Source organism: Suricata suricatta, chromosome 16 (genome assembly GCF_006229205.1).
Source record: "Suricata suricatta isolate VVHF042 chromosome 16, meerkat_22Aug2017_6uvM2_HiC, whole genome shotgun sequence".
NCBI classification, from domain to species: Eukaryota; Metazoa; Chordata; class Mammalia; order Carnivora; family Herpestidae; genus Suricata; species Suricata suricatta.
In genome coordinates this window covers 17,073,082-17,086,432 of record NC_043715.1, presented here as the reverse complement: position 1 = coordinate 17,086,432, position 13,351 = coordinate 17,073,082, and the positions used below count along the sequence as shown (strand labels likewise).

At 42.5% G+C, this 13,351-nt stretch overlaps 1 protein-coding gene and 1 pseudogene across 3 annotated transcripts in view; one reads left to right on the top strand and one right to left on the bottom strand.

Annotated features, from left to right (window-relative positions):
- Nucleotides 1-13,351, top strand: part of PRMT7 (protein arginine methyltransferase 7) — a 43,603-nt gene that overhangs the window by 6,106 nt on the left and 24,146 nt on the right. For all 3 annotated transcript variants that reach the window (XM_029926471.1, XM_029926470.1, XM_029926469.1), the window contains exons 3-5: nucleotides 828-864; nucleotides 7,319-7,468; nucleotides 12,819-12,927. In XM_029926471.1, the coding sequence (XP_029782331.1) occupies nucleotides 828-864; nucleotides 7,319-7,468; nucleotides 12,819-12,927 (296 nt within the window). The remainder of the gene's footprint in view (nucleotides 1-827; nucleotides 865-7,318; nucleotides 7,469-12,818; nucleotides 12,928-13,351) is intronic.
- On the bottom strand, nucleotides 2,579-2,875 carry LOC115281154 (annotated as a pseudogene).

The window sequence follows — 13,351 nt, the reverse complement described above, 5'->3', positions numbered from 1 at the left end:
ACCTAGGGGAAAGTGCTGGGCATGATACCCCTCACTTGTACAACAGGTATATGCTTTTCCTGATTCCTCTCTGCACTGTTGAATCTGTGATTATCCTAATGTGCAGATGTATGCAAGATTATGTAAAGTTTTAGACAAATTGAGTCTGAGTTCTGGAGAGAAAAAAATGTGTGACATATAACATGATCAGCATGCTGGTGGAGGTGACAGGGCTAACTACCGGAGCATTTTTAGGTCTGAGGTTCTTTGCTGAAAGTAAATGTCTTTCTCTAAGATTTATTTATTTATTTATTTACTTTTAAACATTTTTTATGTCTTTATTTTGAGAGACAGAGAGTGAGTGGAGGAGTGGCAGAGAGAGGGAGACACAGTTTTGTAGCAGGCTCCAGACTCTGAGCTGTCAGTACAGAGCCCAACGCGGGGCTCGAATCCTCAGACTAGAAGATCATGACCGGAGTCAAAGTCAGATGCTTAACTGACTGAGCCACCTAGGCACCCCATAACTCTACTAAAATAGTTTTAAATGGGCTTGGGTTAGGGATGAAAAGTACAGCAAAGGGAATGTAGTTAATAACATTTGTTATAATGTTGTATGGTGACTGTATTTACTTAGTGAACATTGAGTATAGAATTGTGAATCACTATGTTGCACACCTGAAACTGATGTAACATTGTCAATTATAGTTCAGTAAGAAGTACAAAATAAAATGGACTTTGTTGTTTGTTCTATCTGACATAGGAATGCATTTATATATGTGAATGCTTTCATAGGTAAATGGATATCATTAATAGCAGAGATTTCTGACCTGTCTTTTGTTTCTTTTTAGATCCTCCTATGCTGACATGCTACATGACAAAGACAGAGTAAGTGTAAAAGGAAACCATTACCTTGCTGTGGTGTTTGAAACCTTCAGTTACAAGGTCAAGAATTTCCTCCATAGACATGAGTTAGTATAATGTACAGAGGCAGTATGGTGTCATGGTCAGGAACTCAGGAGGCTGGGTCCTACTTCCAGCTCTGCCGTTCATCTGAGTGGGACCTTGGAGAAGACATGGGATGTCTGCGGACCTTGTTTATTAGGATTCAGAGGGAGTGGGATATACTAGCTGATCTCCGTGATCTGCTCTAGATCCAGATTCTTTACACAGTTTTACCTTGTATAGTCTGTAATTTTAAAATAAAATCTCTAGAGGTCACTGTAGACTGTTTTGTAAAAGCACACTTAGCTTCCGTTGCACTGTGACATTTCAGCTTTTTTCTTTTTTTCTTTTTGTTTCATCTGAGTTTTCTTTTCCTGTTTGAATTGTTTATTGTTCTGGTCTTACCATGGTTAGCAGTGCAGGCTTTCCTGGTCTACCAGAGTGCTTGACTGGTCTTTCTCATCTGGATGGCTCAGAAATGCAAAAGTTTGAAGGTGAGGGGTTCAGAGCCAGGCTTAAGAACTAAGCAGTGCAGGGTAAGAGAGGGATCAGGGCACATGGTCAGGTTGGTCACGAGGCTTTGTTGATCGTGGTGTCTACCTCATCCAGCCCTGGTTAACTGCTCAGTATGCATACTTCTTGGCCACATCACGACAGAGCAATCTCTTTGAGCATCATTAGTGTGTAGGCTACAACCAAAAGGGGCTAGGTGCTTCGATGATTTTTATCAGATAGCTGAGTGCCTTTGCTGAGCTATTGGGGAATTATAGGATGTGGACAAACCTTGTTTCTGGATTTGACTAATTCTCTCTAGCTTAGTGGTCTCAGCTTCTTATTGGTTTCTTGAGCTTGTAAGCCTCTTTGATTTTAGTATCATCTGCAAAGATGATCCTTTTTGCCTCAGCTTCCAGGGGATTTGGATAAATGGCATAGCCATCCATTCAGCCAGCCAGGACAGAAAGATGGCACCCTTTTCCTCATCTTAGCATGCAGTCTGTCACTCTTTCAACCCTACTGCCTGCTCAGACCTCATCTCCTTATGTTGACCTCTCTTTTCCTTTCTCTACATAGTGGCCCAAGGGGACTTTCTGAAGTGTCAGTCTATGTTATTCCTCTGCTTAAAACTCTCAACCCTGTTTAGCACCATCCTCGGTGGCCTCTCACTGCTGTCGAGTTAAAATCCAACCTCATTTGATGAACGTTCCTAGCTCTTCATTATTTACCTACCCTCTTTTTCTTTAAAATTTTTAATGTTTATTTTTGTTTTTGAGAAAGACAAAGACAGTGAGCTGGAGAGGGGCAGAAAGAGAGGGAGATGCAGAATCCGAAGCAGGCTCCAGGCTCTGACCTGTCAGCACACAGCCTGATGGGGGCTCAAACCCATGAGCTGTGAGATCATGACCTGAGCTGAAGTCAGACGCTTAACCAACTGAACCAGCCAGGTGCCCCGCCTTCCCTTCTCTTTGGAGTCGCATGTTTCCTGGTTCCCCTTTGTTCCTCTGTGGTTCACTCTCTCTTTTTTTTTTCCACATGTATTCTTACTTTATTAAATCTTACTAGTATTGTTAAGGAAAAATACACAGACGAGGCTACATTGAAGAAATCTTATTTTTATAGGAGAGTTAAAAAGCCTTTAAGATACTTTCAGGTATTATCTTCAATGATGCTTCTTAACTTTATTCTGGGACTCCAGGTAATATTCAGCCCCTCCAGCTACCACAAATGCAGCAAATCCCCATTTGAATCCTTTTAATAATGCACCAACAAAGGAACCATTGTTTGCAAAGCCACCCATGTATCTCCAAGCTTCATTGCGGCCCCATGGATCCCTCAGCCCTCCTGCAGCCAGCTTCTCCTGGACAGTTTCTACTGGTGTCTCTTCTGTCTTCCATTGTTTATAGTCTGGAAGTTTTAGTTTACAATGACCATGTTCATGTCCGTGTCCATGGGCCATGTCTGACAGCAATCTGAACTCTCAAAACACTCAATAAACCCTCCAGGTGGAGTCAAGCAGAAACGGAAGTTTCACCTCTCTTTTTGGTGAAGCACATTCTTCCTCCGTGTCCTATGAGAGGGTGCATGGGAGGTGAGAGTTTGAAAACTTTGCTAACCCAAAAACTTTTGTTCTGTCCTTACGATTAAGACTTGGACTGAATATGGATTCTAATTTGGAAATCACTTCTTGTCAGAATTTTGACATTATTCATTTTCTTTTATTTTAGTGTTTATTTTTGAGAGAGTGAGCATGAGTAGGGGAGAGACAGGAGGTGGAAACAGAGGATCTGAAGTGGGCTTTTGTTGACACCAGAGAGCCCAATATGGGGCTCGAACTCAAAAACCGTGAGATTGTGACCTGAGCCAAAGTTGGACACTTAACCAACTGAGTCACCCAGGTGTCCCTAAAGATTTTAAGTAATTTCTGTACCCAACCTGGGACTTGAACCCACAATCCCAAGATTAAGAGTCACATATTCCACCAACTGAGCCAGCCAGGAACCCCCTCCCCCAATCTTTTTTTTTTCTTTTTTTAAGAATTCAGTGCTGCTATTTTAAGATCTATCACCATTCTTCTTTTTAAAAAGTTTTTTTATTGTGACAGAGATACAGAAAAGTATAAAACATGTATGTACAGTTTAAAAAATAATAATAAATGTTGATGGACTTACCACTCAGCTTGGAAATAGAACATTATGATTACTAGAATTCCCCTGTGTGCTCCTAGATTGCATTCCTTTCTCTCCCCCTAGAAGTTTCCACTGTCTTGAATTTTATATCAGTCATTCTCTTTTCTTTATAGTTTTACCATCTACTGTATTAAAAAAGTAAATTCTTAGTTTTGCCTGTTTTTGAACTTTATAGAATGGAGTCATGCTGTGATTATTCTTTATGACTTGCTTCTTTGCTCATCATTATTTTTGAGATTCATCCATTTTGCATGAGTCTGTAGGTCACACATTTTCATGATGTATAGATTCCATTGTATAAATATATAATCACTTACCTGTTCTTTTGTTGGTAGACCTTGGGGTTATTTCTAACATCTTGCTGTTGTACATAGTGCTGCTAGAATCTTCTAGGATCTATACTCTGGCGCACTTTTCTCTAGGTTGATATACCTAGAAATGGAGTTGCTGCCCACTGAGTTTGTTCAACTTCATGAGGTGATGTCAAATTCTCTCCCAAAGAATCATGCCACTTTGCATTCTCATACTTGTGTATGATAGTTCTTGTTTCACATCCTTGCCAGTATTTCGTAATAAACACTTTATATTCTTGACACTTTGGTAGGTATGAACCAGCCTGTCATTGTGGTTTTAATTTGTATTCCTCTAGTTACTACTGAGTATGAACTCTTTCTGTTTATTTGTTGGCTTTTCATTTTCCTTTTTTTTTGAAGAGACACAGAGCATAAGCAGGGGAGGTGCAGAGACCAAGGGAGACATAGAATCCACAGCAGGCTCCAGGCTCTGAGCTGTCAGCACTGAGCAGACATTGTCCTCGAACCCACAAAACACGAGATCATGATCTGAGTTGAAGTCAGGTGCTTAACTGACTGAGCCACCTAGGCGCCTGTTGTGTTTCCTCTTTTAATACTTATTTACAAGAATTCTTTACGTATTTTGTGACTGATCGTCTGTCAGTTACATGTATTGTAGGTGTCTTAGTTTGTGGAGTTGCTTTTTCATCTGATAAATGCAAGTTATTAAATTTAATGTCAAAATTTATTTTTTAATTTTATTTGGCTGGTACTTTGTGTCTCTTATTTAAGAAATCTTTCCCTTTGCCAGGATTTTTTTGTTTTTTTTTAAGTTTATATAGTTATTTTGAGAGAGAGCACAAGCAGGGAGGGGCAAAGAGAAGAAGAGACAGAATTTAAGCAGGCTCTGCACAACAGTGCATAGCCTGATGTGGGGCTAAGACTGATGAACCATGAGATCATGACCTGAGCTAAGGTCAAGAGTCCCACACTCAACCCAGGTGCTCCCCCTCGCCAAGGTTTCTTCTTAATATTTTTTTAGTGCTTATTTTTGAGAGAGAGCATGCGCAAGTGTGCACGTACATTGGGGAGGGGCAGAGAGAGGGAGGCACAGAATCCAGAGCAGGCTCCAGGCTCTGAGTTGTCCTCACAGAGCCTGATGCAAGACCCAAATTCGTGAGCTGTGAGATCATGACATGAGCTGAAGTTGGGCGCTCAGTCAACTGAGCCACTCAGATGCCCAAGTTTTTTTTGTGTGTTTTTGTTTATTTTGAGAGAGAGGGAGATGGTATGTGCTTGTGTGAGGGGGAAGGGCAGAGAGAGAATCCCAAGCAGGCTCTGAGCTGATAGCACAGAGCCCAATTTGGGCACCGTCTCATGAAATGTGAGATTATAAGCTGAAATCAAGACATGCCTAACTGAGCCACCCAGGTGCCCCTAAAAATATATTTGCTAAAAGTTGTTCATATCTTTAATCTCTCTAGTATTGGCAGCATAGATAGTGATATCATGCTCCCCCTCCCCCTTATTCCCAGTTTTTGGTTACTTCTTTTTCTGCCTTTTGTTTTTTGACTTATCAGAGGCTCATCAGTTTTACTAGTTCTTTGAAATAACTAATTTTTATAAAAAATTTCTATAAAATCTCTATATCCCTAGTTCATTAATTTTTGTCTTATTATTTTTATTCATTTGAGTTAGAGATTATATTGCAGTCCTCTTTCTAATTTTTTGAGGCAGATGCTTACCTTATCTCTTGTCTTTTATATTTCTTTCCAAATATTGCTTTTAGCTATCTCTTGGGTTTTGATATGTAATTTTAAAAAGTTTGTTTCTAGATATTTTCTAATGCACTTTCGATTTAGTTTTTTACCTGTGAGTTTAGAATTTCTCAATGTTCAAAATTTTCTTTTTCTTTATAGTTTTGTTATTGAGATCTCTTGACTTGATTGCACTCAGGTCAGAGGATATTGCCCTTTTGATTCCAGTCCTGTAGTAGTTATGTTCTGTTGCATAACAAATTATCCCAGAATTCAGTGGTCGGAAAGCGTTACAACGATCTAACCATTTCTGCGGGTTTGGAACCTGGGCTCCAGCTCAGCTGCATGCCCTGGCGCTGGGGCCCTGCAGGATCAAGGTGTCGGCCTGCCGGGCGTCACCGTAAGGCTCAGGTGAGGGAAATCTGCTTCTAGGAGTGTGGACTCTTAATGTTCCTTCCTAACTTGCCAGATCATTAGTGCATTTAAGATTTTTTTTAATGTTTTATTTATTTTTGATACAGAGAGAGACAGAGCATGAGAGGGGGAGGGGAGGGGGAGGGGCAGAGAGAGAAGGAGACACAGAACCAGGCTCCAGGCTCTGAGCTAGCTGGAAGCACAGAGCCCGACGCGGGGCTCGAACCCACGAACATGAGATCTGACCTGAGCCGAAGCCGGAGGCTTAACTGACTGAGCCACCCAGGCACCCCTAGTGCATTTTAAAAGATTTCCAAGTGTTTTCTCTATCATTAGTTGTTTTCAACAGAAGGGTCAGGGTATCTATGGAGCCAAATTGTTACAGATGGAAAATGTATCTGTGTCAGCTGCTAACGACCAGAACTAAAAACAAAGAAATGATTTCCTGAGGAGGGGATTATCTTTTGACTCAGGAAGGGATTATTTTTTGAGACAAGAAACCCATGTGAATTAGCATCTAGTAAGGAAACGCAAAGCCATGTTAGTATTTGAACAGAGGGAATTTCACAGTGGGAATTGGTAACAGATGTGGGAGGCTGGGAAGCAAATGGGAGCATCAAGCTTACCTAGTGGTAGTAGTCGCAGTAAGCAGCTAACTTGCCTAGAGTCGATGACACAGCAGAGTGGGATTCATGAGCCTGGAAGCATGGAGGAGGGGTCCTGTGGAACTGGTGTTCAGCCCTCTGAGGGGGACAGCCTCTTGAGTGCTGCTCCTGTCTCTGAGGCACCCCAGGTGGCTGGTGATAAGAGTATAGAGAGGAGCTGGGAAGGAGTTGGCACCTGGGGCTGGCTGCCCCTTCTGGGAGGACCATGATGAAAGCAGCAACCATTTGGGAAGGAACACGTTTTCTGCCGCCTCCTACCTGCCAGTTGCCCTGTAGTTCCCCTGTTATCCATACCTAATAGCTGGAAAAGGAGAGCCTCAGCCCTTCTAAATAGAGTACAGAAGAGTGGGTGTGGAGGGGAGGGACAATCACCAAATAAAGGGCAAGAGGCTGACCCAGTGCTCTTGGAGTCTCTCAAGGCCTGCTTTACTCAGCTAGCCAGTGCTGCTCCTTGAGAGGCCAGAAAGCCATGGAGCCATGAGTTACACTGTTGTTGCCAGCCGTGACTCCCAAACTTCACAGTATCCTTGCATTTATTTATAGTAACTGGTATGAAGTGACAGCTCTTTCTCCTTTTCTTATAGAATATAAAATATTACCAGGGTATCCGGGCTGCTGTGAGCAGGGTGAAGGACAGAGGACAGAAGGCCTTGGTTCTTGATATTGGCACTGGCACGGGACTCTTGTCCATGATGGCGGTCACAGCAGGGGCTGACTTCTGCTATGCCATTGAGGTGAGCCACACTCTTCAGACATGTGTCCTGTGTCATGGTGAAGTCCCTCATGCACCTTGCCTATCCATTTGTTTACAGATGTTCATGGAGTGCTCACTTTGTTTCAGGCATAAGGCCAGGTTCTAAGGATATGGAGATGAATCAGACACGTTTCCTTACTCCCGGGGCTCCTTTTCTCCTCTGAAAACAGTGTTTCTCAGCCTTGGCCTAATGTCAGAATCACTTAAGTGCTTAAATAGCTTCAGAAAATACTGGTGGCTAAGTGCCTTCCCTGCCTCCCCACCCAGGTACCCTGACCCAGTTTTAATGTAATTATTCTGGGTTGTCGCCTGGGCATTGGGAGTTTTGGTTGTGCACCAAGGTTGAGACCTGCTAGTTTAAATGTCCCCACAGAGCCTGCTATCTCACATTTGTCAGTAGCTGGGCAGTCTGTTGTTTCATTCCTTTATTGTAACATCACACATGTATTGTTTTGCTGATAACGTAAATGTTGCATTCCACTATAGGAAATACAGTAAATGTAAAATAAAAATAGCGTGTTAACACAAAGTTAACCATTGTTGAAATTTTGGCATATGTTCTTCCCCAGCTTTTGGGAAAGGGTGGCATGTATTTAAACACTTTCTCCTAAAAAATTTGGTTTCTATAGTGTTTGAGTTGTGAATAACAAAGTCCCAAAGCAACAGTGTCTTAAACAAGATAGAAGATTTTTGCTTTCTCACATAAAGTCGAGAAAGCAGTCTGGGGTATTCTCCTCAGACTCTTTTCAGATCCCCGCCCCTCCTTCCCTACAGTGTGGCCCTCATGCTTATGGTCTAGAAAAGTGGGCTTTTTAGGCTGAGGGAATTCGTGTTATATCATCCAGAGTCATGGCAAAGTGTCAGGGTAGAAATCCAGAAAGTAGATTGTAGCCACCCTGTGAAGGACCTGAGTACTACAATAAAGACTTCTAACTCCAATATCCTGAGTTAGTTGTTCTTAACCTGAAATAAGAATAATGGGCTTCAGGGATACTTGGGTGGCTCAGTTGGGTAAGTGCCCGACTTTAGCTCAGGTCATGATCTCACCACTGATGAGTTCAAGCCCCACATCAGGCTCTGTGCTGACAGCTCAGAGCCTGGAAACTGCTTTGGATTCTATCTCACTCTCTCTCTCTCTCTGTCCCTCCCCTGTTTGCACCATCTCTCTCAAATATAAATAAACATTAAAAAAAAATCTTAAAAAAAAAAAAAAAAGAATAATGGGCTTCAGGTCTCTACGGGAGTCCTGAGAGAGGGGTGTGTGTGTGTATGACTCTGTGCACTTGTCTGAGGACTTCATAAAAAGAATCAGAGTCATTTCTTGGTCCACTGGGGTATCATCAAGATTTATTTTTTTGAGAGAAGAGAGAGAGAAAGAGTGAGAATGTGAACAGGAGAGAGGGAAAGGAAGAGAGAGATTCCCAAGCAGCCTCCACACCCAGCGCAGAGCCTGATGTATAGGGCTTAGTCTTACACACTGTGAGATCATGACTTGAGCCAAAATCAAGAGTTGGATGCTTAACCAACTGAACCACCCAGGTGCCCCCATCATCAAGATTTTTAAACAGATGTAAAGACATTTATTTTAGGATAATTACCTTAGTTAGCCTCAAGTAAACTTTATTATCCTTACTTTACAGGTGAAGAAACTAAGACCCAGAGAGGCTAAAGACTTAATCCCACAATTAATAAATAGGAGAGCTAGACCGAAGACTTGGTCTTTTGATTCCTAATTAACGTGCTTACTCTACAGTGGTATCTTTGATGGGAGAGGATGTGTAAGTGTGAGATTTCTAGTGTGGGTGTCTGGGGAGCAGTGATGCTGTTGACTGGTGAGTGGAACTCAAAAAGATGCTTATTTTTTAGGAAAGATAATGCATTTCACATTGGGTGTGCTAAGTATGAGAGAGACATGTCTCAGGGCGGGAGCCAATATATGTGTGGACTGCTAATTAGAAATAATGGGTGGGGGGCACTTGGGTGGCTCAGTTGGTTGAGCGTCTGACTCTTTTTTTTTTTTTAAATGTTTTATTTATTTTTGATACAGAGAGAGACAGAGCACGAGAGGGGGAGGGGCAGAGAGAGAAGGAGACACAGAACCGAAAGCAGGCTCCAGGCTCTAAGCTAGCTGTCTGCACAGAGTCTGACGCGGGGCTTGAACCCACGAATGTGAGATCTGACCTGAGCCGAAGCTGGAGGCTTTACCGACTGAGCCACCCAGGCGCCCCAGAGCGTCTGACTCTTGATTTCAGTTTAGGTCATGATCTTACCATTCGTGGCTTTGAGCCCCACTTCAGGCTCCTTATTGTTAGTGCAGAGCCTGCTTGAGATTCTCCTTCCTTCCCTGTCTCTGTGCCCCTGCCCTGCTTGCATTCTCTCTCTCTCAAAAGAATAAATAAACTTAAATATATATATGTATGTATATGTGTATATATACAGGTATATGTGTATACATATGTGTGTATATATATGTATGTTTATGGTGAGAACATGTTTTCTAGAATTGGTAGGACTGTGCTCTTGGGTTTTTCTATATAGTCCCATCTCAGTTACCTGGATTTCTAATTTCTCTGTTACTGCTCTGGTCTGTGATTCTCAGATCATTTCTGTTTGGCTCTTGACATCTTATGGTAGCCTCACAGCTTTTACTTTAGTGACCACTTTTGAACCTCTGGACTCAGTTCTGGCTGGACTGCCCTGTGGTTTTCAATTCTGCCCAAGCTATACTACTATAAAGACAGGTCTAGAACAATGAGTAAGAACCTGCTGGTCTCCGGAGATGGACATCTGATCCTTTAGAGAGTGGCATGTACAGGCGGATTTGCAAACTCTCATTTGCAGATATGACAGGTGAAGCTGACATTGTAGGAGACTGTTCAAGGAGATAGTAAAATGAGAAGGGCAGAGCTGAGGACATGCTTGTGAGGGAAGAAGAGTGGCCAGTAAAGTCAAGTTCAGACAGATACAAAGAGACCCTAGAGGGCAGAGGTGGAAGCCAAGGTTGTATGGGCTTTGTGGGAAAAAGGAAGTGGTCAGCAAGTGTGGATGTGATATCCCAGCATCGTCATATAGAACTTTCTGTGATGCTGAGTATTTTCTATAGCTATGCTGGCCACTGTAGGGTCCCTAGCCACATACAGCTGCTGAGCACTTGCAGTGTGACTAGTAAGAGAAACTGAATTTTTAAATTTCACCCCGTTTTAATCACCTTCTATTTAAATGCATGTGGTCACTGTATTAGACAGCACTGATGTAACAGTTGAGTAGGATGAGAACCGAGAGAAAGCTGTTGGGTTGGTAACTAGGAAGTGACCTCCTTTATGTGGTATTTTCAGGGAAATAGGATTAAGGAGTAGATGGAATACAAAGAATTATAGACCATGACTATAAACTTCTCTTTTTTTTTTTTTTTTGAAATTTTTAATGTTTTTTAAATTTTTTAAATTTTTTTTATTCTTGAGAGACACAGAGAGTGTGTGCCGGGGAGGATCAGAGACAGAGGGAGATACAGAAACCAAACCAGGCTCCAGGCTCTGAGTTGGCTGTCAGCACAGAGCCCGATGCGGGGCTCGAACCCACGAACTGTGAGATCATGACCTGAGCCGAAGCCGGACGCCTAACCGACTGAGCCCCCCAGGCGCCCCAACTTCTCTTTTAATACATTTGAGAAGTGATGATTATTTTGGGAAGGTGTATTAGTTACAGTCATTTCTATGGCAAATGCCTTGAGCATGATCCTGGTTTCCTCACTTATTTTCCTTCTTTGTGCGAGCAAGAACTTTCTCAGGAATCTCTAGCAAACCTCTCCTTGGGTATCATTGGCCAGAATAAGGTTCAGTCCTATTTAACTTACCTCAGTGACCTGGCCTGAGAGATTTGGTTACACCTAGAGGTATACCACTTGGAAGGTCAGTCCCCCAAATTGACTGGAGGGGCAGGGCGTTGCACAGAATGATGTTGGGAAATCAACTTCATGGGCCATTCCAGGAGTATTCTGGGAGAGAGCTTGAGGTCTTGGTGGCTGAGGAGGAGACTGTGAATGTCAGAGCCTGAAGGGTCAGCAAAAGAGATGAGTGTTAATGTCGAGAGGCAGGAGGGCTGAGGGATGATATGAATTTGTGATGCTTTGGGGTAGAGGCAGTGATGGGTGAGAACTGAGGTCTTGAGGCACTCAGACTACATCTAAAAACATCAAGCCAGATCCTAGAAATAATTTGAAACAGATTGGGATGATTTTTTTCTAGCTAAGCACATATGTATCCTTTACAGAAGAATATAGCATTTCCCCCTTGATTTTAATAAAAGAAGTATGTGTTCATGGTAAAAAATATGAAAAATGCAGAAAAGGACTTAGAAAAAATGGAAGTCTTGTCCTTGTGACCAGTTACTTTATCATTTTCTTCTATTTTCACTCTGTAGGTGTGGCCGCATGTGCATCCGTATAATGTATGCACTGTTGTGGTTGGAGCTGTGTAATCTAAATTGGGCAAACTAGAAAGTATGAGTTGGAGGGGCTTGTGTTTAGGGCTAAGCGAAGGGTTCAGGAAGACTCCTGGAGAAGGGGGTGCTTCATGCTGTTCTGGAAAGTTGGGTTTGCCTTGGCAGGTGGGGGTAGGGCAGAGAAGACTTAGGCTTCCTTAGTGCACAGTGAGGTCAGTGTGGCAGGAACATGAGTCATGGGTAGGGGTGGATTAGGAGGGGAATAAGGCTGGGGTAAATAAGGTGGTTTGTATTTTGGACGTCCTCCAATACCATAAAATAGAGGCTATATTATGCCAGCAGCGGGGATTTAGGACAGTTTTGAGCTGACGCCTGTTTACATTTAACAACTAATACAGTAACAGTCTCACTTCCTTCTAGAGAGCACAACACTTGACCAGCCCCACACTCCAGGTCTTGTTTTGTGAGGCAAATCCCCTTGTTGCCTTCTTCTAGCCTGGCACTGACACCTGCTGTCCTTACTGGGTAGTGCGGCCGTCCTGGGAAGCCCTGTCTCCCCAGGCTGCCTGGCACAGAACTCCCACAAGTTAAACGCAGTGGATGGCCTTCCCTTTGTATTCACTTTCATAACAGACATTTGGAGAATAAACTATTTAAGTTACAAAGATGAAGTCTTGTCTATTTAGATCAGATCAGCCCAAGGAATATTTTGCCTGTATCAGACAGTAACAGAGGTACATTTTATATATTCATGGGGAAACTCTGTAATGGAGACCTCTTTTACTTCAAATCTTAGAACCTGCATCAAGACATATCGTGCTAATCTTGGATGTTAGGATGTTATTTAATTTATTTCTCATTTTTACTTGGGTTTTGGCTCTAATTTCTAGGTTTTTAAGCCTATGGCTGAGGCTGCTGTGAAGATTGTGGAGAAAAATGGCTTCACTGATAAGATTAAGATTATCAACAAACATTCCACTGAGGTGACAGTAGGACCAGGTAAGATCAACACGGACTGTTTTGAGGGGCACCTGGGTGGCTCATTCGGTTGAACCTCTGACCCTTGATTTCTGCTCAGATCATGATCTTATGGGACTCTGCACTCACAGCGCAGAGCCTGCCTAGGATTCTCTCTCTCCCTCTCTCTCTGCCACTCTCCCAGTAGTGTGTGCTCTCTTGTGTGCACTCTTGTCTTTCTCTCTCAAAATAAATAAACTTAAAAAAACCACACACATTGTTCTAAAAGCCTTATCACTCTTGTAGGAGAGAAGAAAAGGTTTATTCTAGTTATCTGGAATAAATGTATTCAGGTTATTGCAGAGAAATGGCACCTCTCAACATGGTCAGAAGTTAAGTACTTTGCTTCTCTACTAGTGAAAACAAATCAGCAGTGAGTAAACCAAACGAATCATGCTCAACAGTG